This window comes from Trichosurus vulpecula, chromosome 5 (assembly GCF_011100635.1).
Source record: "Trichosurus vulpecula isolate mTriVul1 chromosome 5, mTriVul1.pri, whole genome shotgun sequence".
NCBI lineage: Eukaryota > Metazoa > Chordata > Mammalia > Diprotodontia > Phalangeridae > Trichosurus > Trichosurus vulpecula.
In genome coordinates, this window is record NC_050577.1 from 203732833 (window position 1) to 203759865 (window position 27033).

At 37.4% G+C, this 27033-nt stretch overlaps 1 protein-coding gene across 8 annotated transcripts in view; it reads left to right on the forward strand.

The window, feature by feature from the left end:
* The window catches only part of ERC1 (ELKS/RAB6-interacting/CAST family member 1), a 404612-nt gene that overhangs the window by 169407 nt on the left and 208172 nt on the right, over window positions 1-27033 (forward strand). For all 8 annotated transcript variants that reach the window (XM_036761847.1, XM_036761852.1, XM_036761851.1 and 5 more), the window contains 3 exons: window positions 4274-4414; window positions 5349-5489; window positions 10767-10960. In XM_036761847.1, the coding sequence (XP_036617742.1) occupies window positions 4274-4414; window positions 5349-5489; window positions 10767-10960 (476 nt within the window). The remainder of the gene's footprint in view (window positions 1-4273; window positions 4415-5348; window positions 5490-10766; window positions 10961-27033) is intronic.

Genomic DNA, 27033 nt, shown 5'->3' on the forward strand with positions numbered 1-27033 from the left:
CCCCATTTGGGGTTTTCATGGCAAAGATAATATTTCCTTCTTTGGCTCATTTTACAGATGAGGAACTGAGGCAAACAGGATTAAGTGACTTGCTCAGGGTCACACAGCTAGGAAGTGTCTGAGGCCAAATTTGAACTCGTGAAGATTGAGTCTTTCTAATTAAAGGCCCAGGACTCTATCCACTGTGCCCCCATCATATAGCATTGGAGATCCTGAAATCTTTGTTGCTCCAGTAATTAGCATCACTATGAGGTATTGCACAGTTAAGATTTAGGCTTCTCTTTCTATAGGTGTGATCATGACATGCTGTTCTTCACCACTCCTATCCCCCCAGCTCCTCCAGCTCAGTAAACTCCAGTAGCTCTCTAGTACTTTTTGGATCAAATATAAAGTCCTTTGTTTGGCATTTAAAGCTGTTCACAACCTGGCTCTTTCTGACTTGTCCAGTCTTCTATACTGCTCGCCTCTGCATACCCTACAATCTAGCCACTCTGGCTTTGTATGAAGAACCCAGGAAGACCTGGATTCAGATCTTACCTCAAAAACAAGCTTTATGACTCTGAGTAAATCACTTTCACCTTTAGCTTGAAAAGAGAATCTGAGCCTGGGGCAGCCATGGCATTACCAGTCCACATAGGTTGCGACTCTCCTCCTCTCCCTGACCTCATTTCTAGCCATACATCTTTGCCTGAGCCTGGAACAGGCTGAAGGCTGACTTGGTGATTGCTGATTCCTTTCCTGGAGCCTCCATATCATGAGAAGGTCCAGACTCATTTCTCACTCTCCATTACTAGTCAGCTGTGCTTCTATCCCTGCTGCCTGGTCTGCTGGGATACATTAATTCATTCCTCAGTGACTAACACCCTGTCATGCTATCACAACCCCCCGTCCCTACCTCCCCCATCCCAATCCCCAGACCATCACTGTGCAAACCTCATTCTTTGTGCCACTCTGCCTGCTCCTGAGTTCCATTCCATTTAACCTGATCTCCCATTCATCCCACTCCCAGCAGTCCATTTAAGATCTACCTACCTCCTCTGCTGTGCTCTCTCAAATGCTTGTTCCATAGATAACAAACTTGCTGTCATCTTATATCTTTTCCTTCCTCCTTCAGTTTTCTTGCACTCAGGGAAACCTCATTCCTCTTGGTGACACAGCTTCCTTGACCCAGAGCTTGTTACACTGTCACTTATTTCACTTTTTTCTTCCTCCTACCTTTCACTGGTCATGGTGGAAGAGTGCTCCTTGGTCCCCATTGCCACTTCCCAGACTCACCCTCTACCACTGTCACTTAATAACCTCTTCCTTTGAGGTTTATTCAGTACATATTTATCACCTGATCAGGATTCTAATAGCTCCTGTTTGCCAACCTCCGAGACATTCCCCTTCTTTCTTTAATGAATTCAGTGCCTGGCTCAGTCTTTTTTTTCCTTCCCCCAATTCTTGCCCTCATTTTAGCGTTCTCACACACACACACACACACACGCACGCACGCACGCACGCACGCACACACAAACACTCTCTCTAATACCCTAACTCCCTAGTTCTTCAGCTTACTCATTTCCCCTGACTTATTCCTCAACCCTAGTGCAGATACAGACATGGTCATACCCTTGATTTTTCCATCACCCATAAATACTCTGCTTCCTTGTTCATGAACTCTGAGATTCCTTTATCTGATCATAATCTTTTGACATTCTACCTTCTTCTGTGCCTTCTAACCCCTAACCTTCTATTTTATTCACATCTCCCAACCTCTCAGTTCTTTCCCAGGTCATCATTACTGCATTCCATATACTCTCCTTCCTTTCCTATCTTGACATTTTGATGAACTAGTTCAGCTCTGTCCTCTTCTCTTGAGGCCATTGCCTTGTTATCACATGACTGATCTTGCCCTGCCAAGTCCGAGCCTTGGATTACTCCTACTATCTGATGCCTTCACTCCTCTTCACTTGCTACTGAATGAAGTTGGAGAAAATCATGAAACTGCACTGATTGGATTCACTACTGATTTATGTCCCAATGTGGTAAGGCTATCCTTATGCACTTCACTAAGCATTTCACTATCCTTTTATCCTTCTCAAATCTCCCATGCCTCTGCCTCTCCTTCCCTCTCGGTTCAGAATTTTGCCTCATATTTTACTGGAAAAATGAAAACCATTTGCTGAGAGCTTTTTCTTTTTCCCTCCTTCTAATCTTATATACCCAGTTATCTTCTGTCATTACCTTCTCCTTGATCCTAGTCTCATGTGAAGAGGAGGCCTTTCTTCTTGCCAATGCAAACCCCTCTGTGTGCACATGCGATCCCATGTCATCCCCATTTTCTCTAGCAGATTGCTTGTTCTGTCATCCCTATTCTCTTACTGGTTTCAGTCTTTCCTTGTCTATTGGCTACTTATCTATATCTAAAAGATACTCATGTCTCTTCCATCTTCAAAAACCTGCCCTTGATCCCTTTCATCTTTGGGTCTATGTTTTTGGTTTGTTTTTTTTTTTTTTTAACACTAGATATCCCCTATACCTGCAGTATTCTGCCTCTTCCTTTAAAGCAGGCCTGTACAATATACAGCCCGCCAAAAGATTTCAAACAGCCCGTGAAAAATGTAGAGGATGTAAATACAGGCCTGTACAACATATTGCTCACAGGGCGCTTGGGTGGCCCACCAGAAGATTTCTGGTGGTTTGTGAAAAACGTAGAGGATGTAAAACAGGCTTTCACAACACTGCCCATGGGTTGCTTTGGCAGGCTGCAAGTGGCCTTCAGCCTGTATGTTGCACAGACCTGCTTTAAAGGCTCTCAGAATTCCTTTCTTCCTGACTCTGCTCAGTCACTTTCTGGAGGGGGTCTCTGCCCGTACTCTCACCTGCTAGTATCTCCAAGTCAGGATCACCTTTCATCTCTACTCTGGACGTGTCTTTTATGTACCTGCTTATTTGCTTGTGGTCTTCCACACTAGAAAATGTCTCCTTGAGTGCAAGGATTGTTTTTACCTTTGGTTGTGTTCACAGTGCGTAGCACAGTATTTGGCACATGCTAAATGCTTAATAAAGGGATGTCGACCAAGTGATTGGTAGTTACATTTCAGGTACTGACCACCTGGAGTCCCTTCAATTAGTCCCATGCCTTCCTGGTTACATCTTTCAGATAATTTCTTTGCTTGTCCTACTTTTTTCATTTTTAATCAATTCTACTATCTTTGTGTGTTTTTTAATTTTTAAAAAATAACATACTTGTTACTTTTATATTTTTAATCTAGTACATTTGAGATTGCATTACAGTTTTGTGATGAAATAGCCTTGAATCTTTGCTGTTATTTCACAATGTTTTTATATACAAAGATGTGGGAGGTTTTTCGTGGTTTTGGTTTTTTTTTAAGAATGACTATTAAAGAGGTAGCTAGACCCATACTGTGGTGGCTGGAAAATCTCTAGACCATCCCTTTGTGTTTTAGACTTGATTTTTTTCCAAGGACTTGGTCACTACTCCTTGAATCTCTTGGACTCAGAACACTTCAGGCTGCCCACCAGGGATTAGGGTTTTCCTGCTTCACTTTTCCAGCTGGCCAACTACATGTTCAAAGCAAGTCATTTTAATGCTATCTTTTCTTCTTACCTAATTTTTATCTTGCATGCCTTATATCATAAATTTTAGGTGTTTTTAATATGTTTTTCCAATGTTTTAAATAACTGGGCTTGTGGATAAGTGAAATGGAAGTTGTTTCTTGTTTGTCAGATACCTAGAAGTAGCCAGGTGATACAGTGGGTGGAGCTCTGGGCCTGAAGTCAGGAAGACCTGAGTTCAAATGTGGCTTCACACACTCTCAATGACTCTTGGCAAATCTGTTGACCTTTGTTTGCCTGTTTCCTCAACCTCAAAATGGGGATATTAATAAGTAGGTGCTTGTTTCTTTCCTTTCTTTCCTCAATGCCTTTAGCTGACATAACCAGTATTATTTAGATTTTCAGTTACCCAGAGCATGAATTAATAGTGTTATTGCACGTGGATGTTGTAGTAATCCCTCGTACTAGCAGAAGTTGAAAGGAAAAAAAAAGAACCTGGATATTCATGAGGGCAAAGTCAGACCAGTGTTGACCCTTGTCAAAATCATCATAGGAACAATAGCTGGTTTTTTTAAAAAAGGCAAAAATTTTTTTAAAAACCCATGATTTTCAAACCTGGTGTAGATGGAAAGAAAATGTATGATTTCCTTAGCTATAATCAGAATTGATAGCAGTACCAAAAGAAACCCTTAACAGATTTTTTTTTCCTTAGGAGAGAACAATTGAACGCTTGAAGGAGCAGCGGGACAGAGATGAGCGGGAGAAGCAAGAGGAGATTGACAACTATAAGAAAGACCTGAAGGATTTAAAGGAAAAAGTCAGCCTCTTGCAAGGAGACCTGTCTGAGAAAGAGGTTAATCTCATAAAAATTGATAGGCCTGATTTGACTTAAAGACTAGGGTGTGTGTGTGTGTGTGTGTGTGTGTGTGTGTGTGTGTGTGTGTGTTTACTCATGTGAGTGTGTATATACTGTTATAGTTCTTTTTGGGGATAGTGATCAGATAGAGAATAATTGGTGAATCTAATCATAGTTTTTGCAGCAAGCTTTCTGAAAAGCACGTGAAGGACATGGTCAAAATGGCTGTATTTTAGGAAGTTGTTCAGTGACTTAGGAGAATATTACATATACTTTAAAAATTCTTGGCTAACTCCTTGATCAATTTAAATTTTGCTAATTTATGCTATTTCCATAGATCAGCTCTTGAAATCATTGGAACCCTGTTAAATTCAGGGGATTATTGGGATGGTAGTTTCTTATTATTGGCAGAGAAATCTGGAATTCACATCAACCCACTCAATTTCTTTTTAGTATGCATTTCGAGATGCTCCTTCATGTGAAGTATGTGAACTACAGAGCAAAAATGGCCTAAAGCCATGTGAGCTGATAATACATAGGTTTTAGAGTTACCCTCTGAATGGAAATTTATAGAAACATAAATTTTATAGCAAAGCCTCATACAGTGTTTTCCATGTAAAAGTGAAAATACTGTTATATAATTGAATTTATTCAGGATTATTGGTAACGAAAGCTTTACTTACTTACAACTTTAAAACTGTAATTCTTTATATGACTGAATAACTTTCAACTAGTCTTAAATACCCTTTGACTTTAGGTTAGATTTAATTTTAACATAAAGAAAAACTGACTCTTCTAACAATCATTCTTTGCTTTTTAAATAAGAATTCATTTGTGTATACCAGTAAAGTGAAAATCAGAACGCAGAGACATTGCGTAAATTTTGAGACCTCTGGCTATCATTTATATCAGATATCTGTTATTTTTTTAGGCTTCACTCTTGGACCTCAAGGAACATGCATCTTCTCTAGCTTCCTCAGGATTGAAGAAGGATTCTAGGCTTAAGACACTGGAGATTGCTTTGGAGCAGAAGAAGGAAGAGTGTCTGAAAATGGAATCACAATTGAAAAAGGTTAAAAAAAATTGCCCTGGCTTCTTGCCAGTACTATCAATTGAAAATCTTTGTAATGATCCCAGAGGTTTAAAATACCATATTCCTATACCTTATTCCCACAATATCTCTATGCTCTGTGTGTGTGTGTATGTGTATGTGCATGTGTGTACATGTGTTCTTTTGTGTGCATAATAGGAAGGGAAAAGAAAAAATAGAAAAAGATGAAATGTATGTACCATGCTCCTAGCTCTTTTCCTTCCTAATCTGTTACCTCACTGAAATTCAGTTCCTCCGAGGAAGACTATAGTACAGTGGGAAATACTCTGGACCAATCAGGAGACATGGTTTCTTGGTTTTTGTGTTCATGGGCTATGTGCTGGACTTCTCTTGGCTTTGGTGTTCTTAGTCTGAAAATGATGAATTGGAATGGTGATTCCTTAGGTCTTTCTATTAAAAAAAAACTTTGGTTTTTGAATAGTGGGTAGATATTTTAGCTTAAAACAGAAAAATGGGCAGTGTCGATAATGGTTTCCTTTGGTACACAGCAACATCTGGTAGGCCAGGCATGAAACACAGTTTTCTTGATGATCAATTTAATATTCTTTCTATTAGAACAATTTTTTATAGCCCATATTGCTTCCTTTTCCAATAGTAAAATATCGGCGTCAGCCATCCTGGGTTTATAGAGTGCTGGACTTGGAATTAGAAAGATCTGTATTCTTGCCCTGCCTCAAACACTTAATAACTTTATAATCTGTGGAGATCACTGAAAATTGGAAGAGACCTCAGTGGGCATCTAGTATACCTCTTACAAGAAGGGGAATCCCACTCTACACAGAATAGTAGTGTGGGAAATGAAGAGCTTGGCACTATATGTTGGAGATTGTGGTCCATGTGTAGATGTTTCATGTGGCACATACTCATAAAAATTCACTTAGTGTATTAAAGTTTGTGAAGCACTTCATAATTCTGTGATATTATCAGATTATGCATGTAATGTATATTCAAATAAAAAGTGTAATACTCTCAAGGGATTGTCAATTTTGAGAATAATTTCAACATACAGGTAAAATCAGTAGACAGAAACATACACATCCCGGCTAATTATTACTTTCTTTTTTGGAGGAGATTTCATGGTCATGTATTCCAACCCATACCCAAACAAGAGCCCTCTCTACAGCATAACCTAAGAAGTGATCACGCAGCCTTTACTGGTAGTAGTGGGACTCCACTAACTCTCGAGGCAGTTTATTCCACTGGGATAGATCTTATTCTTGGGAAGATATTCCTTACATGAAACCTAAAATTGCCTCCTTGCAATTTCCATCCATTATTCTTAGTTCTGTTCTCTGGCCCAAATCTGTTGACTTAACAGCTCTTCCAATAATAACAGCTGTCATGTCTTCCCTAAGTCTCTTTTTCTTCAGCTTAAACATCCCCTCTCCCCTCCAATTCCTTTCATCTGCATCTAATATTATCTCAGAGCGCTTCATCATGTTGATCACTATGCTTTGGTTTTGTTTATTGGTTTTTTCAGAGATCTTTCTAAAATGTGTTAGCCCACACTGAACATTTTTTTAAATTTTATACTTAAATATTGGAACTGAAATACAAAGTAAGAAATGAAAAAAAAAAAGCATGTCATGTGCATGGCAGAACATAAGACAGGATTCAAAATATATAACAATAAATTTTCACTTCAGGAAAGCCTGTATGATATATACTACGCATTGTGTTGAAAGCTGTCCATCTTTTCTTCCTTGTAAATTTTCTTTTTTTTCTCTGTTGTGCACTCTCCCTCTCCACCACCCGCTAGGCTACAATTAATTTTGGATATATTTCTCTATAGCTGTGGATGTATACATACATATATAGAAATATACTTTCCCAAACACATTCTACTCCTGATCTTTGTTTTTATGTTTGTGCATATCTCCTGTTTCCTATTATTTCTGCCTACTCTATTTCTACCTGCTACCTTGCTCTCTTATTACTTGCCTACTTCCCTCCAAGGATCCCTCTCGTATCCTCCCATTCACGTAATTCTAAACACCCTTCCATAGCCCCCTATAACCTGTTCCCTCCCCCTCCCCCTAGAGACTCCTCCCTTATCCTTCCATTCCCATTAATCTAAACACCCTTTCATACCCTCTTTCACCTATTCTTTAGTTTTTGGCTGGCCAAAGTAGATCATAGCAGTGCTATTCTCTCATTGGTTCTTTCTTAGTGCAGCCAGAAATGATGTTTTTTGGCTGCTGCATTACACTATTGACTACACGCTATCACATTATTGAATTTGAAGGTTCTTAATGCATCTACTAAAGCTGCCAGATCTTTTTCAGATGAACTTTTGTATAACCATAGTTGTCCCACCCTAATAATTTTGAAGTCTTTTACGTTTCATCTTATTAGTTTGACTGTTTAGGTTCTTTTGGAGTCTAATTCTCCCAGAGTATTATGTATTCCTAATAATTTTATATTCTGAAGATTTGCTAATCATGCTGTAAATGGCTGGTCAAATAGCACAGAACAACTCAGAAATCCTTAGGGTAATAACATAGAGAACTTGCTATTTGATATCAACTCCTTAATGATTCCTTTTGGGGTCAGCCATTCAAGTAGTTATGAAGTCACTTAACTATATTGTATTTAGCCCACATATATCCATTTTGTGCACAGGACAAAGGAAATTGATGTGGTTATGAAATGGTAATGCCAGGAACAGAAATGAAAATTTTCTGATTTTCACCTTTAGCTCTTTCCCAAATACATAAGTCATCTGGTAGTATGATTGATATGACTTTGTATTCATGAAATGCTGAGAAATGAAATTTCAAACCTAAGAAAAATGAACAAGTTATGTGTCCTAAAATTACTTTTGAATAGACAGAAACTACTCACTGAGCTTCTTTCTTTAGGGGTTTATTTTGTGATGCCTGATTCAGATAAAGCAATAAAGAGTTATTAATCACCACTGTTCTGAGTGCTGGAAATACAAAAAGAGACAAAAGACACTCCCTATCCTTAAGGATCTTACGGTGTAATGGGGGTGACAGCATACAAACAAATACATACAAAACAAGCTATATACAGGATAAATAAGAAATAATTAACGGAGGGAAGGCACTGGAATTCTTGGGAAAAACTTGTAGAAATTGGGATTTTAGTTGGGATTTAAAGAAAGCAAGAGAGGTAAGTAGTAGGAGTGGAAGAGGGAGTGTATTCCAGGCATCAGAGACAGAAAGAGGGAATACCTGGAGACTAGAGATGGAATGTCTTATTCCTGGAACAGCCAGAAGGCCAATGTAACTCTGTCAAAGAGTATGTGGTGGGGAGAGACAAAGATAGGATGCGAGAGTGACAAAGGTGATGTGTGATATAGAGTACTGGATTCATCAAAGACTTATCCTCTCCAAGCCCAACATTTGCATTGAACAAATATGGTGGCCCCAAGGCAAGACAACTACCACAAGAGAGTGTCGACAGATTAGAGTGCTTCTCCAAGCCTGAATAGTTCCTTGCTAATTTGGAAAGGAAGTTGAGCCAACACACAGTTGACAACAGTGGAGCAGACAAGGATTGGCAGCTTTCAGAGATTTGGTGTACAACACTGAAGTTACTCATCTGGACCAGAAAACTTGCAGGCATCAAGATTGGTTTTATGAAAATGATGGGGAAATCCAGGATTTGCTAAATAAAAAACGAGAACTCCACAGGGTTTACTAGCAGAATAGTCTAAGAAGGCAGCATTTAACTCCATCAAAAGTAAAGTGCAAGCAAAGCTTGGAGAGATGCAGGATTCTTGGCTTAGTAAGAAGGGAGATGAAATTCAGTTTTATGCTTATAGTAACAATCCAAAGTGCTTTTATGATGCCCTAAAAGTTTTTTATTGCCCAAAGATCTATGGTGCATCTCAACTACTCAGCGTTTTGATGGAGCCAGATTGAGTAATGATAAGAACATGATCCTGGAGAGATATGTTCACACTTCTATAGCATTCTCAACAGATCATCAATTGATGCTGAAACCAATGAAAGTATACCTCAGGTAGATGTCAGTCCCTCTCTAGCTGAACTTCTAACTGAAGATGTTTTGAATGCCATTAGTCTCCTCTTACGTGGCAAAGTGCCTGGTGCTGATTCTGTTCCATCTGATATGTACAAGGCAGGGCGTCACCTGCTCATACAGGTTATATGGCAAGAGGAGGTTATACCCCAGGAGTTCAAGGATGCTTCCATTGGCCATCTCTGTAAAGGAAAAGGAAATAGGTTGTTCTGTGACAATCACAGAGGGGTCTCTCTCTTAGTCATTGCTGACAAGATTCTTGCCAGAGTCATTAATAGGCTTCGGAAAGGACTAAGGAACAGTCAGTATGGTGTTTGCTGCCTTACACCTCCAGGAGAAATGCTGGGAGCAGAACAGAGATCTGTATATAACATTCATTGATTTGACCAAAGCCTTTGATATAATTGTTCATAATCTGACCTACCCTTCTAATTTCCTTATACTTTCCTTTCCTCTATGCTTTCTTTTCCTCATACATGAATGTTAAAAATTGTTTTTACATGTAATTGGGGAAAAAAATAGAATATTAAACATACCTCATACATGGTTTTCTGTTCTCCACCTCTGTGCCTTTGCAGAGACTCTCTTTCACTCTTGAAATGTTACCTTTCCTCACTTCTACCTCTTGGAATCCTTGGCCGTTTCCTTCACAATTCAGTTTAAGAATAACCTTCTGCAGGAGATCTTTCCTTTGTCCTTCAGTTGCTCATGCCTTTCCATCCCAGGTTGTGTTGTGTATATTTTGTGTGTGTCTTGTATAGACTGCATAGGTGCAAAGGATCTCCCCTGAGAAGAAATCTGGGTTATGTAGTGGATAGAAACCTGTGCATGAGGTTCTAAATTGATATCATATACTGACCCTGGGCCTCTATTTGCCTCAGTTTCCTCAGATGTAAAATTAAGATAATAATAACAGCACCTACCTGTCAGAGATGTTGTGAAGATCAAATGAAATATTTGAATATTTGATAATATTTGAAATAATACTTGAAAAGCTCTTAGATCAGTGCCTAACAAATAGTAGATCCCTCTCTCCCTCCCTCCCTTCCTCCCTTCTCTCCTACCCTTCCTCTCTCTTTTCCTAAGTGTAAGTTTCTTGACAATGCCTGGTACATAGCAGGTGCTTAATAAATACTTATTTTTTGATTGATTGCTCCGTGTGTTTGTGTGTGTGTGTGTGTGTGTGTGTGTGTGTGTTTCTAATGGGCTTTGTCCTGCTTTACTTTGTAGGCACATGAAGCAACTCTAGAAGCCAGAGGCAGTCCTGAGGTGAATGATCGACTTCAGCAGTTAGAGAAGGAAATTACACAGCACAGGGATGAATCCAGTAAGGCCCAGGCAGAGGTAGATCGTCTCCTGGAAATCTTAAAGGAGATGGAAAATGAGAAGAATGATAAAGATAAGAAGATAGCTGAGCTGGAGAGGTAAGGATGGATGAGTTGGAAGTTGGTTGATGAAGTCAGAATGGTTAAAGTGTGGATTTATAATTTCTGGGGCTAGGGAGTGAGGGTGGGAGTGTAATTGGGGTAACTGGTTTTAGCTTTAGCCACTTTAGTTCTTGACCTTACTTTATTAATATCCTTGTCATTCACGTTGGTGTAACTTGGTTACTCTCATTTCTTGTAGTTTATTAGAGGTTGCTACATTGGTGAGCAAAGTAACAGGATGATGATGTTATTTAGTAAAGTAAAAGGCGGTTATTAATTCAAGAGTTCAAGCCTTAGTCAATGAGATTAGTAAGCATTTCTATAATTTAATGGCCCAAATAGTAGAAATATTCACTGTTGGAATGGACCTTATTAATTTACCTATGTTTCCAATGATGGATGTGTAGACATTCCATCACTGTAGACATCATCATTGATAGTTAAAAAAAATTTAAATAACATTTGGATAATATTTTGTGGGCCTTTGACCATAAATTTAAACTTTCCTTTATATGGTTTGTTTCATAGGCCTACCTGTAGAGCTCATTCAGAATTTCCTTTGTTGTCTTCTTTGTTCTTGGAGTATTTGAACACAAAAAATCTTCCTGCTTTTTGACCCTTTTTTATTACCTTTATCACTTTTGCACATAGATATGTATGCGTAAAGCTTTAATACCAGTTAGTACAAATTATATAAACTTCTGAACATTTTCCACTGGAACTCCTTCAAATGAAGAATTTAACAGGTGCTAAAAGTCATTTGAATGCCTTGAAATATGGACAAGGATTTAAAACCACTAGTATGTATAGCACAATTTTTAGGAGCCATTCATCATCATTATTTTGAAAGCTCCTGGAATCATTCTATGAATGTTAGGTAATTTCCTTCCCTTTCCATTTCCCTTTACCTTACCCCTTCCTTCTTCTCCCTTCTTCCTCCCCCCCCCCTTCTTAGAAAATTCCCAGGCTTAGGTTTCCAAAATTTTTTTAAATGCTTTACTCTATCTCCTTCCCTCCCACCCCCAGCCCCTTAACTTTACATTTTCCATTATTGCAATGACCGCTTAAGTAGCTGAGATATGTAACTGCCTTCTGTAATAATTGCCTTGAATTTTGTTGTATTCATCAAATACATCAAACTGTATCTTCAAGGCCATGGTAACCAGAAATGTCTAAGTTAGATTTTGTTTTCTTTTATATTTTTCTCCTTTCATTTATTTGCATGTGTTTGTATTGTTTTCATATTTAGAACTATTGCCAAATATTTACTTAGTAAATTTTTATTCAAAAGCTTTTTGATTTATTAGTGTTCCCCATCTTAGCATGTGGTGGTGAGGATTATGTTTAGAACATCCCACTGTGCCATTGAAAATAAATAATACAACATTACTTGAAACTATGTACTTTTTCTTATCTGTTTACTTGCAAAAAAAGAAGGTAAATTCAGTATTTCACTGCAGTGCTTGCTTTGGGATTTAGGTGTAATTTTTAAAAGGAATAAATAATAATTTGTTAGCTAGAATTATGGCCAGTGACCGCTTTTTTTAGCCATTATAATTCACCTATTTGAGGAAAAAACTATAAATTGCCTACTCTTTACTCAGAATATGACTTGAAAGGCTATTGAAATTGTGGGCCCTTTTACCCTTTCAGGCATATGCTACTCCACTTTTGTAGTATATGATTCTAAATTCTTTTAACCCTTTAAAAAGTTGTATTGCTCTATTTGAAACTATATAATTACTTTAATGTCATGGTCACAGAGGGGAACAGATTATAGAAATTTAAAAGGTCAGAAGACCTTATAGATCAACTCCTTTTACCAATGAGGAAATGGAGACAAGGGTAAACTAATTTATCTGTACTTAATCATTGATGAAATAAAGATTAATAAATAATCCAGGTCTCCTTAGTCTTAAACTTTTACTTTTTCCATTCCACTGAGACCATGTGTTTTTGGCTGGATTTCATGTTAGCTATCTTTCAAACTTTTTCTGCCTGAAAGGATCTGGTATCTTGATCCTAGCTTAAAACCAATATATTGTATGAATGTGGTATTTTTTGTTAATCAAAGTTTTGTCTGTTCTAGAGAAAACATTTCTTTTAGCTTCTTAAAACTCCCAAAAAACCTTTCTCTTTGATGGAGACTCTGTTTAACTCTTTCTTTATATTTATCTAGTACTTTATATATGGGAGAACTATCAGGAAGACTACATACTTTTCGTTGCCTATTACGTTATTGAGGTGCATGTGTGGCTCTTTTTTTTTCTTTAAACCATTTGCTTTTTGTATTGCCACCCAGCTTTTTGCTGTGTGTTGGTGTGACTTTACCCATCATTTATCATTTGAATTTCCTCACATTTCCATCCAATGGTTCCTTTCTTGTTGTGTGTATGTTTTTTCTCTTAGTCATGTGATTTCTCAGAAGGGTAATTTTCCACAAATTGTGCCCCTTTATCAGGTGTTAGTCTTCATTGTGAGGAGAGTTTGTTGGGGATGTGCTAGGGAGGTGAATGTTATATAAAGTTTCTTATTATTCCAAATTCCTACTATTGCTCTTGCCAGTGCTAGGAATTGGCTTAAATAGAATAAAAGAGCAACTGGTTGTGTTAAGTCTTTATCTTTTCCTGATTCTGACCTGATTTTGGACAAATTCTGTAGTGTGGTACACTCTACTGTGGTTTAAATATTGCTAATTTCAGTTGTCTTGATTCTTTCTATTCTTTACTCTGAATTGGTTATTCTACTTTTGTTGTTCTCCTTCAGTGCCATGCTGTGGACTCTTTCCAGTTACATTTTCAATGCTAAAAGTTAACTTATTTGATGTACTTCATTCCTGTAAGGCAGCTGTTTCTGGGAGAGCTGCTCACATCACTCTTAGAGTTACAGACTGTTCTCAGGAATAAGAACATTTTTACCATGCATTAAAAAAAAAGAACTATGTTATGTTTGAAAGCACTATAAATGTTTAGTATTAATTTGTGTTTATAACACTTTTTTCTATATCACAGTCTTCAAATAGTTGACCCACATTGCAATGTGCATACCTTTAGAGAGAGAAGTGAATGTTCTCTTATTTTGGATGCCTACACATAATAGACATTTTCTTATGGAATATCAATAGGAAGACTTATCTACCTCTGCCTCTTATCTAGTTTCAGTTTTACATATAAGTGTAAATGCCCATGCCTGTTTTTAATGGTTTCACTATAATTAAAAGAAAGGGAAGTTATTTCTTTAAATAAAAAATAGCATGGTGTTGTAGGATTATAGATTTAGAGCTGAAACTGACCTCAGTATAAACCCCCATTTTGCAGATGAGAAAACTGAAATACAGAGAGATTAAGTGACTTTCCCAGTTAAAATGTTGGACTTGACATCAAGAATATCTGGGTTCAGGTCTTGCTTCTATGACACAGCCACTGACCCTCTACCTTTATTATCTACCTCGCAAGATTATTGTAAGGTAGCAAGGAAAGTATTCACTCATTTTTTCACATTCAACAAGAGTTTATTAAGCACCTACTGTGACCCTTGGCATTGTGCCAGGTAATAATGACACAGCCCCCCTCCCCTTGCAAATCTTGCATTTTATTGCAAGGAAATAAAATGTTTACAGAGAAGTCAATAGGAAATATATATATATAAAGTAAAAACCACAAGAATTTCCAGGTTTGGGGGACAAGATGATCACACCTGAGTAGGAGCTGGCACTTGAGCTTAGCCTTGAAGAAAATTAGGGATTAAGTGACATAATGGAGATGAAGGAGTGCTTTCCAGGGGTGGGAGCCTGCCTATGTTAAAGCATGGTCAGAGGGATATCACGTATGGGAAGTAAGCCAATTTGGCTGGCGTCTAGAGCACACTTGAGGGAAGAATGTTCAGTAAGTCTGGAAACAGCCTGAAGTTAGACTGTGAAGGTCTTTAAATGCCTAACAGGAATTTGTACAGAAGCTTTTGAGCAGAGGAGTGATGTGGTCATGCCTATGCTTTAGAAAGATCAACTTTGTTTCTTTTGCAGAGGATGGATTAGAAAAGGTAGAAACTAGAGGCAGTGGGACTAATTGAGAATTTCTTATAATAGTCTAGAGGGGCCTGTACTTAAACAGTGGTTTTAGGAGTGGAAGAAAAGCATAAGAGTGCAGGAGACGTTGAAGAGATATACTTGAGGGGGCAGCTAAGTGGCACAGTCAATTGAGCACCGGCCCTGGAGTCAGGGGGACCTCAGTTCAAATTAGGCCTCAGACACTTAACACTAGCTGTGTGACCTTGGGCAAGTCACTTGACCCCAATTGCCTTGTCTTCCCCCCTCCAAAAAAATCCAAAACAAAACAACAATAAAAGAGATATACTTGGCGAGACTTGGCAATTTAATGGGCATGAGGAGTAAGAGAGAAGGAGGAATTTAGAATGATATTAATCATTCTTAATGAGTGATTGCATGACTTAGAGGACAATGGAGCCCTCATCAGAAGTAGCAAAGTTAGAAAGAAGAGAGGGTTGGAGGAGGAGGGGAACTGTAATGAGTCTTGGTTTGAGCATGTTACGTTTGTCTGTGGGAAATCTAGTTGGAATGTCCAATAGATTATTGTTGATGCAGAACTGGTACTCAGAAGACACTTGAAGTTGGATATAACCATCTGGACACATCTTCATATATATGATATTTAAAGCGTTGCGAGATACTGAAATTACCAAGGGAAAGAATATATAGAAGAAAGAGAAGATGGTTCAGAACAAAGCTTTGGGGGTGGGGTTGGGAAATGAATGATGTGAAGACTAAGAGTGGCCAGGTATGTATGAAGAGAATCAGGAGGGAGGAATATCCCAAAAGCTCAGAGGGAGGGTATGTAGGAAGAGAGGAAGAGCAATGGAAAGCGTTACAGAGGTCAAGACAGATAAGAACTGAGAAGGACTCATCAGATTTGTGAGTTAAGAATTGTTGAAAGCAGTTTCATTTGAGTAAGACCAGTATCCAAATTGCAGTGGTTTGAGAAATGAGTATATACTTACTTTTTCTTGGAGCTTGGCTATGAAAGAAGGGGGAAATGATAGTTTGGGGGAATGGTAGTGTTACATGAAGATTTTTTATGAATGGAGAATTGAGTATGTTCATAAATAAATGGAATGAGGCAGTATATAAGAAATGGAAAATGAGAGATGGAAGGAATGATGGAATGGACAGGTTTCTAGAAGTGACTGAAGGGAATTGGGATCAAGGGCAGAAGGAATGGGGTTAGTAATTGGCAAATAAAAGTGCTGCCTCTTCCTTTGGAACAGAGAGAGTTGAGGGTTGATGTTATAGCAATTTCAGATGTAGAGATGTGGAGAAGAAGGAATGAGGGATGAATGGATTCAGCATTTTTTTTTTTTTAGTGAAATGTAAGGCAGTGTTCTGAGGGGGACTTGGAAAATTCAGAGTAAAAAGAAGGGACATTTAGGTAAGAGCAGAAAGCTTGCGTGTTCCAGTGGTGGCCCAGGTGAAATGACATAATATAAATTAGTAGTGGATCCAGTAGTTTGGTCATTTCCTCCTTTGGAATTTATCAGTATGTGAGGAGGAGTGGAAAAGGCAGATAGGGTATTCCTGAAGTCAAGTTTTCCTTTTTAACTGGATATACTAGTGTTTTTTCTCATCTGTTAATGGGCAATGAACTCCTTTTGCATGTAGGAGGTTTGTAAGATCCTATGTCAATAAGTGACCCTACAGACTTTTGAAAGAACTGTTTAGTATGCAGTTTTTTGCTTATTTTATCTGGACCTTATACTACAAAACACTGAAACCATGCCACTTGATTGATAGAATGTTCCTTCTGGCATATGCTCTGTTATGCATTCTACTAATGCAAAAATGGCCTGAGTCCCTTTTAATTTGCAACATATAGAAAATTCCACTTAGTAATCCCTAACATTTATCTATAGCTTGAAGATTTTGCATAGCACTTTACAGATTCAAGAAAAAAAAAAAAGAAATCACATACCTAGGCAAAAGAGGTTTTCATTAGTGTATTTGTTAATATATTGTCATGGGTAGGGTGTGATTGCTTGTGGGCCTAGTCATAATCTAAATTTTATGCTTTTTCATCTAGCACAGTATTCTATGAATCTTCAATATTCTATGGCATATTAGGGAGTATGATGTGAGAATACTAGACTAAGAGTCAGGAGATTTTGGTGCTAGCCCTGGCTTTGCCCCATGTCCTCTGGAGCCTTCAGCAACTCCTTTGACCTCTGTTTCTCATTTTATTTGTCTATAAAACAGAGATGATAAAGATTTTACCTACTTACCTTAAAGGACTAGTGTTCTTCATTGTGTGAAGAGTAACTGACAGCTAACTTGAAAAGGAGAATCCAAGTATTTAATCAGGAGATCATGTCCTCATTTAATTTGACTCCAGCTTTGATGGTCATCTATATAGAAGTCTTTGCTGTAAAGGTTGTGTCCTAGATCCAAACTCTAGAATGTGAAAGTAGGAGCTGTGAGAAATAATAGGATTACTGAGGTTAGAAAGGAGTCAAGGAATTTTTCCAGTCTTGCCCTCTATTTCTAGAGATTAGGAAAACGAGGCCCCAGAAGGCCAAGTGATATGCCCAGCATCACTGCCAGAGGCTGGATGTGAACCTGGGTCCTCTGACTCCAGAGCCATATTTTCTACCCTGTTCCATACAGCTCCTTAAGTTAATGTTATTTCTTTCTTTGCACTCTCTTATTAACTCCTTATCATCTGGTCCTTGCTTCCAAGTCAAGAGGTAGTGAGATACATGCCCTTTAAAAGTTACTGTAGCTTTGGATGAAATGGGCAGAAACAAAGCCCAAGTGGTATTTGACATTAGTAAATAAGCTGCACTCTTCCCTTTCTTCTTTAAGAAGCTCTACTTATGTTTTTCTTTTTTGTGTTAGTAAGTAATAATGAGCTCTAAGGTCCTTATGCTCTTCAGGAACTTAGAGACTGGTTGCATTATACTTTGGGTCTTGAGCACCATAGAGGGAGAAGTATGAATATATAAAAAACTATACCAGGGTTGGGGAATGTGTGGTTTTCTAGGTCCTCAGATGCGGTCTTTTGACCGAGTCCAAGTTTTACAGAAGAAATCCTTTTATTGAGGAGATTTGTTCTGTGAAGTTTTCAGTCAGTTTGTTTTTAGACTTCACTCTATGAGGTATACTTTGACAAATGTGAGGTCAGCAGAAGAAATGAAAGAAAAATTCTTCCCGCATTGGGATAAAATAAATTTGTTTGAAATTTTTAGAGAGAAACTAAATTTTGTTTTCTATTGCCTTTTACAACTTAATGGAAACAATAATTCTATATTATGTTTTTCTATCTTATATCAGATAATTTGGAACATTTTCAGGTGAAAGAGGCTTGTAAAAGCTTAGTCCTAGGCACTAGCAAAATAATCAAGTGGTCTTGTCTTTAAATACAGCCAAATTTTCACATATTTAATTACTAATTCTGAAGCAGAAGTGGCCACTTTCCATATATAGTTGATTTCAGATAGCACTCTTGCTGGAGAAGTTTCATATTGATGCAGAAAATCTGGCACATAGTAAATGCTCATTGGTTGGTATAACCCATGGGGTACTTCTTTCTTTTTCTTTAATGCTATATTTCATGTTTTGTCTTGTGTTCTTCAGTAGTATAATATCTGAATGGTAATCTCATTAACTCTTTATAACTTTCTCTTTCACATCTTCCTCGATATGCTGCTCCCTTCAGTCTCACCTCAAGGTCAGTATGTCCATTTAAAAATAAGTATGTTTAAAATACCATGTACTAATTTTATCTTGAGTTCCAAAAATAAACTGGAATAACACAATTTATTTGTGGAAAGATATCTAAGAATTCAGTCCAGAGGACATAATATTCTCCAAACTATCAGCTTTATAAGCAAAGAATTTTAAAATAACTCAGCAGGAGATTTCTCTTCTTCAAAGAGTGTGTCTGTCTCTCTGTGTGTTTTGAGAGTGGTTATCTGGCCAATCCATGGGGGAGTATTATGGTTTTTTTTTCCTCCCTTCTTTAGATTGACATAGAATTGGTAAGGAATATTATGGTCCTTCAGAGGAAGGGTATATAATGAAATTAAAACTTTTCCCCCACCTTTTCCTTAAGTAGTCACTAGGCTCTTATCAATAAGAGAAAGTACTTGTATGGAGAGTCTCTCTGTTTGTTTGACAATTGCTATCACCCAGAAACATGTATTTCTTCTCCTATTTGCAATTTCTTTTCCTTTATGGATTTTGCTGTGTCTTAGAAGCTCCTATTTCAGTGTTATAGGTAACATTGCACTCTTAGTAGTATTACTTTATGTCCTCTTGATATTTCTGTTAGAACCTATGTGTGGTAAGGGGCAAGGAATGGAAGAGGGAGAGGGAGGGCAAGTATCTCAGAATGATCATTGAAAAAATGATATTGATGTCCATACATTTCCAAATCTCTTTTGAGTAATAGTTCCTCTAAAACCGTCAAATACATTGCCCACAGTCCACATACAGACCACAACGCTCCTGGGTGTGGCATAAACCAGATTAAAATGTAATTGAGAGATATTTAAATAAATAAAAATACATAGATATATTTATAGATAGATAATGTTAAAATGTGATTTTCTAAAGGAATATGTGCATGTAGAAATCCTTATGGGGATCCCCTCCTTCAGGGAAGGTCTCTTCCTTAGTTATTGTTGGCAACATTCTTGCCAAGTCCTCCTTAATTGACTGACCCTTCACTTGGAAGATGGTCATTTACTTGAGAGCCAGTGTGGGCTCAGAAAGGAGTGAGAAATGATTTCATGATGGCATGCCTGCATGGGTTCTGGACAACGGGCAATGCTCTTGTACTTTTCCAGTCACCAGTGGAATGAAAACACAGGTTGTGTGCTTGCTTCCATGCGTTTTAGCATGACGTTTTTACCAATGTTGTCAGATGCCCTTAAGGAGGACAGAAATGACATCAAGGTCAGCTACCGCACTGACAGTAAATTATTAAAGTGGTGGGTGTGTTGGTGCGTGATTTTTTGTTTGCAGATGATTGTGCACTCAATGCAGCGTCTGAGGCTGAGATACAACACAGTATGGATCTATTCTCTGCTGCTTGTGCTAATTTTGGCCTAACACCACCAAGAAAATGCAAGTTCTCCACCAACCAGCACTTCACCATCTGTATGTGGAACCATCATTTACAGCAAATGGAGAACTATTGAATGCTGTGGATAAGTATACTTTCCAGGGATTTCCACATGGATGATGAGGTTGACACATGCATTGCCAGAGCTAGCTCAGTGTTAGGAGTCTCCAAAAGAAAGTGTGGGAGAGAAGTATTAGACTGCCTACCAGACCGAAGGTCTTCAGAGCAGTTGTGCGGACTTCATTGTTGTATGCCTGTGAAACCTGGACAGTATATACATCAGTGCCATGCTGGGAAACCGAATCGCATCCATTTGAATGGTCTTAGGAAGATTCTGAAGATCATCTGGCAAGATAAAGAACCAAACACTGAGGACGTTTCTTGAGCTGAGAGTGCAACTCTGATGGCCTGGTGACATTTGAATGCCAAATGTACATTTGCCTAAAAGCCTATTTTACAGAGAATTCACATGAGAAAAGTGTTCACAGCTGAGATGCAACACGGTATGGATTGATTTTCTGTTACTCGTGTTAATTTTGGCTCAACAGTTAACACCAAGAAAACATGGGTTCTCTACCAGTCAGTGTCGCATAGACGACAAGGTTGCCACATGCATTCCCAGAGCTAGCTTAGTCTTTGGGAGACTCTGAAGGAAAGTATGAGAGAGAAGAGGTAGTCGACTTCCATTTAAGTTGTCTTGGGAATATTCTGAAGATCACCTGGCAAGATGAGGTACTGATCACTGATGTCCTTTCTTGAGCTAAACTCCCATGGGCTGCTCATGTTTTTCAAATGCCAAACCTAAGTTTGCCTGAAAGACTATTGTACTTAGAACTCTCACAAGGAATCAATACAAAGAAACTCAAGGTCTCTCTGAAGAACTTTGGAATCAATTATGTGACTTGTGAGACACTGGCAGCATGGTGTGCCTGCATCACAAAAGGCACTGTGCTCTGTGAGCAAAACAGAATTGTAGTAGCTCAAAAACGTGAGGTGTGTAAATTGAGAGATAACTCCAAATGTTCATGTGGACAATTTGTGCCTGACCTGTGATGGAGCCTTCTGAACTCATAGTGGTCCAGTCAGCCACACTTGGCCACACTGTACCTTGACCCCAACATAGTGATGTCATTTTAATCCTCTTTGAGAACGAAGGAGAACTACCATTGTGCTGGTAGCAATCTTTATATATAGTTTCGTGGTCTCTGATTCTGTTTGACCCCATTGCTTTAGAGGATATCCATTCTTGTTAATCGTTGTAATTTTTTGTTCAGTCGTTTTTCAGTTATATCCAACTCTTCATGACCCCATTTGGCATTTTGTTAGCAAAGATACTGGAGTGGTTTGCCATTTCTTTCTCCAGCTCGTTTTACAGATGAGGAGCTGAGGTAAACAGGATTAAGTTATATGTCCAGGAGCACACAACTAGTAAGTGTCTGAAGCTGGATTTGAACTCCTGAAGATGAGTATTCTTGACTCCAGGACCAGGGCTCTATCCACTGTACCACCTAGCTTCTCTTACTCTTAGTTAACCTTCTTATAAATAATCACTTTTAACTGGCCCCTTTTCCAACAGGTCTCTTAACTAGCCTTTCAGTTTTTACTATTGCTTACTATTTCTCTAATTCAATTCTTTAAATTTGTAATATCATAGTAGTAACATTGTTAGACTGGAGAAAAATGACAGAATATTAAGAAAAAGGATTAATGTAGTACACCCAAAGCTGATCATTCAAAAATGACTTTTACCTATGATGTAGTTTTTGATACTATGCTGGCAGATTTGGAGAAGGTAGAAATGGCATGATTATTACAAATTCAAAACAATGAAATAGTTCATTTTGATGAGCGAACATAGAAATATGATACCACCTCCATATAATATGAAATAACCTATTGGTATATTTCATCTTTTTAATTTCAGATTTAATTATCTGTAATGTGTGAAGCTAATTTATCTAAAGTAATTATAAAGTATGTTAAAACAAATCCAAAATTTTATCTCCCAGCAAACTGAGTGACTAGAGATGGAAATAGTCAATATTGCAGGGACAGAAAAATGAGAATACTAATACATTGTTGGTGGAGACACAGTTTGGTCCAATCATTTTGAGAAGCAATTTTTTATTATAGTAAGAAAGTCATTTCAATTTCCATACCCTTTCCCTAGAGATTAAATTTCTAAGCATGTGGAATGTCAAAGAATATTGAGAGGTTAACTTGAAGGAAAAAAAAATTTCTTTAACAAAATGAACAGAACTAAAGAGTTAACTTGTTTCAGCTAATTAAAAGTTGATACCTTCTATTTTAAGAAATTTTTTAACACAATAGTTCTTCTCTACTAAAATTGCATCACAATCCTGAGGGAAAAGTCAAGGGAAAAAAAACAAAACATGTCTGTCTTGTGGTAGTTAAGTAGAAAAACTCTTGAATTATATAATTTGGACCTATAGCATAGTCAAGTGTCAGAAAATACTCATAAGACAATACAGAATATCAGTCTTTTATTACTTGTTCAAATTTATAGTCCAGAATAAATTTATTACCAAGTTCAATATATAAAAAAGCCGAAACATATTCTTTAGATTTGTAAATCTGAGTTCAAATGTTTACTTTGCTTAGGTTTATTTTCATTTTCAAGAAACATGCATGAATAGATGAAAATATATTAATATATGTTGATATAATTTATGAATAAATGAAAAAAGCAAACATGGAACAGTAGATTGATTTAGGATTTGAAAAGGAGTAAGACAAGACTCAGTGTACATCATGCAAAATGCCAGGCTGCGTGAAATGAAAGCCAGAATGAAGGTTTCTGGGAGAAATATCAACAATTTAAGATATGCAGATCCTACCACTCTGGTGGCAGATAGTGAAGAGGAATTAAGCCTCTTGATGAGGGTGAAAGAGGAGAATAAAACATGGTTTGAAGTTTGACATTAAAAAAACTCCAAAACTAAAATCATGGCAACTGATTCTGCCACTGCCTGGCAAATGGAGGGAGAAGAAAAGGAAGCAGTGCTCAGAGATCATAGACAGTGATTACAGTCATGAAATTCAAAGGCACTTCCTTCTTACAAGGGAAGCTATGGCAAATCTGGGCAGCATACTAAAAGGCAGAGATATCACCTTGCTAACAAAGGGCCATATAGCCAAAACTATGATTTTTCCAGGAGCAGCGTGTGGATGTGACAGTTGAACTATAAGGAAAGCTGACTGTCACAGGACTGACACTTTCAAATTGTGGTGCAGGAGAAGACTTTTGGTAGTCCCTTGGACAGCAAGGAGGTAAAATCTGTCAATACTTAAAGAAATTAATTCAGATTCACTGAAAGGTCAAATACTGAACCTGAAGCTTCAGTACTTTGGCCACTTAATGAGACGAACAGGACTCATTGGGAAAGACCTTAATGTTGAGAAAGATTGAAGGGAAAGGGAAAAGAGTATAATAGAGGATGGATGGATAAATAGTATCATGGAAACAATGAACATGAACTTGAACAGACTTCGAGAGATAGTGGAGGACAGTAGGGCCTGGCTTGCTATGGTCCGTGGGTTTTGAAGAGTTGGGCATGAATGAACAGCAGCAACACACATGCACATTTATATGCGTGTACTTGTATATAAACATTATATGTGTGTATATAAAAGGCTTAAATATAGGTATATAACCCTTAAAATACAGGTATAGTTTATACATAAGTACATGTGTATACAACTTATATGAAGTATTTATACACAGTATATATAACTAAAACAAGGTACCCAGGTTATTTATTTATGCAAATAAACTGGGTACTTTGTTTTACTTTGCTTCTATGAAGTTCCCCCTCCCCACCCCATCCCCCCTGTTTCTGGAATTCTCTCTCTCTCTCCCTCCTTTCCTCACCTTCTGACTTCCTTGACTTTCCTTTGTGTCCTAGATAAAATTCCAACTTCTGCATGAAGCCTTTCCTACTACTTTTTTTTAAAAAATAATTCATTTTTTTTCCATTTACATATAAAAACAGTGTTTAATATTCACTTTTAAAAATTTCAAGTTCCAAATTCTATCCTCCCCTCCCTTTTCTAAGATGGCAAGCAACTTGATATAGAGGTTAAACACGGGTCGTCATACAAAACATATTTCCACATTAGTCATATTGTGAAAAAAACACCCCCCCCCCCAAAAAAAGCCCAACAAGAAGAACAAAGAAAGTTTAAAAAAGTATGCTTTTATCAGCATTCAGACTCTACTAGTTCTTTCTTTGTGGATGAATCACATTTTTCATTATAAATCCTTTGGAATTGTCTTGGATCAGTGGATTGCTAAGAATAGCTAAGTCACTCATAGTTGACCATCGTTCAGTATTTGCTATTCCTGTGTACACTGATCTCCTGGTTCTGCTCACTTCACTTTGCATTAGTTCATGTAAGTCTTTCCAGGTTTTTCTTAGAGTATCCTGCTTATCATTTCTTATAGAACAATAGTATTCCATCATGATCTCATTTTCTAATATTTTGCTGCCATAAAAGAGTTGTTATAAATATTTTTGTACATGTAGATTCTTTACCTATTAGTTTTATATCTCTTTGGGCTATAGACCTAATAGTGGTATTGCTGGATCAAAGAGTATACCCTTCAGGCATAATTCCATATTGCTCTCTAGAATGGTTGAATCAGTTCATAACTCCAATAAAAGTGCATTAGTGTCTCAGTTTTCTCACATCCCCTCTAACATTTGTCTTTTTCCTTTTCTCTAATATTAGTCAATCTGATAAGTGAAGTAATACCTCAGAGTTGTTTTAATTATCCTTCCTCTAATCAATAGTGATTTAGAGCATTTTTTCCTATGACTTTAGATAGTTTTGATAGCTTCATCTTTTTGCCTTTTCATATCCTTTGACCATTTGTCATTTGGGGAATTGCACTTATTTTTATAAATTTGATTCAGTTCTCTACATATTTGAGAAACTTGCTATAAATTTTTTTTCACAGTTATTACTATGTATTTCCCTCCACTATTTTCCCCATATTTATCTCTCTCTCTCCCCCCCCTTTCTCTCCCTCTCCCTCCCTCCCTACCTCCCTCACTTATCTTGTCTATTCTAAAAAGTTTTGCTTGTAACTACTGCCTTCCCTAATCTGACCTCTCTAGTATTAGCTTTTCCCTTCTTCTGTTTTCCTCTTATTTTCCTGTAGAATACGTTAGACTTCCACACCCCACTGAATGTGTATGTTATTCCTTCTTTGGTGCAATTCCAATGAGATCAAGGTTTGAGTGCTCCACCTCCTACCTCTCCCAACTTCCCCTCCACTGTAAAAGCTCTTTTGTACCTCTTTTATGTGAAATAATTTGCCCCATTCTACTCCTCCCTTTCCCTTTCTCCCAGTGCATTCCTCTTTCTCAGCTCTTTAATTTCTTTTAAGATACCATCTCATCATATTTAACTCACACTCCTTCCCTCTGTGTGTGCTCCTGACTGCCCTAATAATGAGAAAGTTCTTAGGAGTTAAAAGTATTTTCTTCCCATGTAGTAATATAAATAGTTGAACCTTACTGATTCCCTTATGATTTCTTTTCCGTTTTATGTTTCTCTTGAGTCTTGTGTTTGAAAGTCAGATTTTCTATTTGGCTCTGGTCTTTTCATCAGGAATGCTTTAAACTCCTCTGTTTTATTAAATATGTATTTCCCTTCCCCTCCCCCTAAAAGTTTATATTCCGTTTTGCTGTGTAGGTGACTCTTGGTTGTAGTTTTAACTCCTTTGCCCTCCAAAATATCATATTCTAAGTTCTCCAGTTCTTTAATGTAATGTAAGGTAATGCTAAATCTTATGCTATACTGATTGTAATTCCATGATACTTAAATTGTTTCTTTCTGGCTGCTTGCAATATTTTCTCCTTATCCCGGGAGCTCTGGAATTTGGCTATAATATTCTTGGGAGTTTTCATTTTAGAATTTTTTTTAGGAGGTGATCTGTAGATTGTTTCAATTTCTATTTTACCCTCTTGTCTTAAAATATTAGGGTAGTTATCCTTGATAATTTCTTGAAAGATGATGCCTAGACTCTTTTTCTGATCATGGCTTTCAAATAGTCCAAGAATCTTAAATGGTCTCCTGATCTATTCTCAAGGTCAGTTGTTTTTCCAGTGAGATATTTCCCATTTTCTTCTAATTTTTCCATGCTTTTAATTTTGTTTTATTGTTTCTTGAAGTCTCGTGGAGTCATTAGCTTCCACTTGCCTAATTCTGATTTTTAAGGAATTATTTTCTTTAATGAGCTTTTGTACCATTTTTTTCTTCCCATTTAGCTAATTCTGCTTCTTAAGAAGTTCTTTTCTTCATTGAATTTTTGTTTTTGTTTTTTTTTCTTTGGCCAATTCTGCTTTTCAAGGCATTCTTCATTTGATTTTTGTATCTCTTTTACTGTTTTGCCTATTCTGTTTTCAGGGTGTTATTTGCTCCAGTATTGTGTGTGTGTGTGTGTGTGTGTGTGTGTGTGTGTGTGTGTGTGTGTGTGTGTCCTTTACCAAGCTCTGCCAATGCTTTTTTCATGATTTTCTTGCATTACTCTCATTTCTTTCCCCAATTTTTTCCTCTATGTTTCTTATTTGAGTTTTAAAATCCTTTTTGAGCACTTCCATAGCCTGAAACCAATTCACATTTTTCTTTGAAGGTTTCGATGCAGCATTTTTGACTTTATTGTCTTCTGAGTTTGTGTTTTGTTCTTCTCTGTCACCAAAGTAACTTTCAGTGGTCAGGTTCTTTTTCTTTTGTTTGATCCTTTTTCTACCCTATTTCTTGACGTTTATCTTTATATGTTAAAGTTGTGCTGTGCTCCTGGCAACGGCCTCTTTGTTGTACAGCTGTTTTCAGAGCTGCATTTGGGGATTTATAAGTTTTCAGTTCTTCCAAGGTGGTATGATTTAAGGAGAGGTGTATTTACTACTCTTC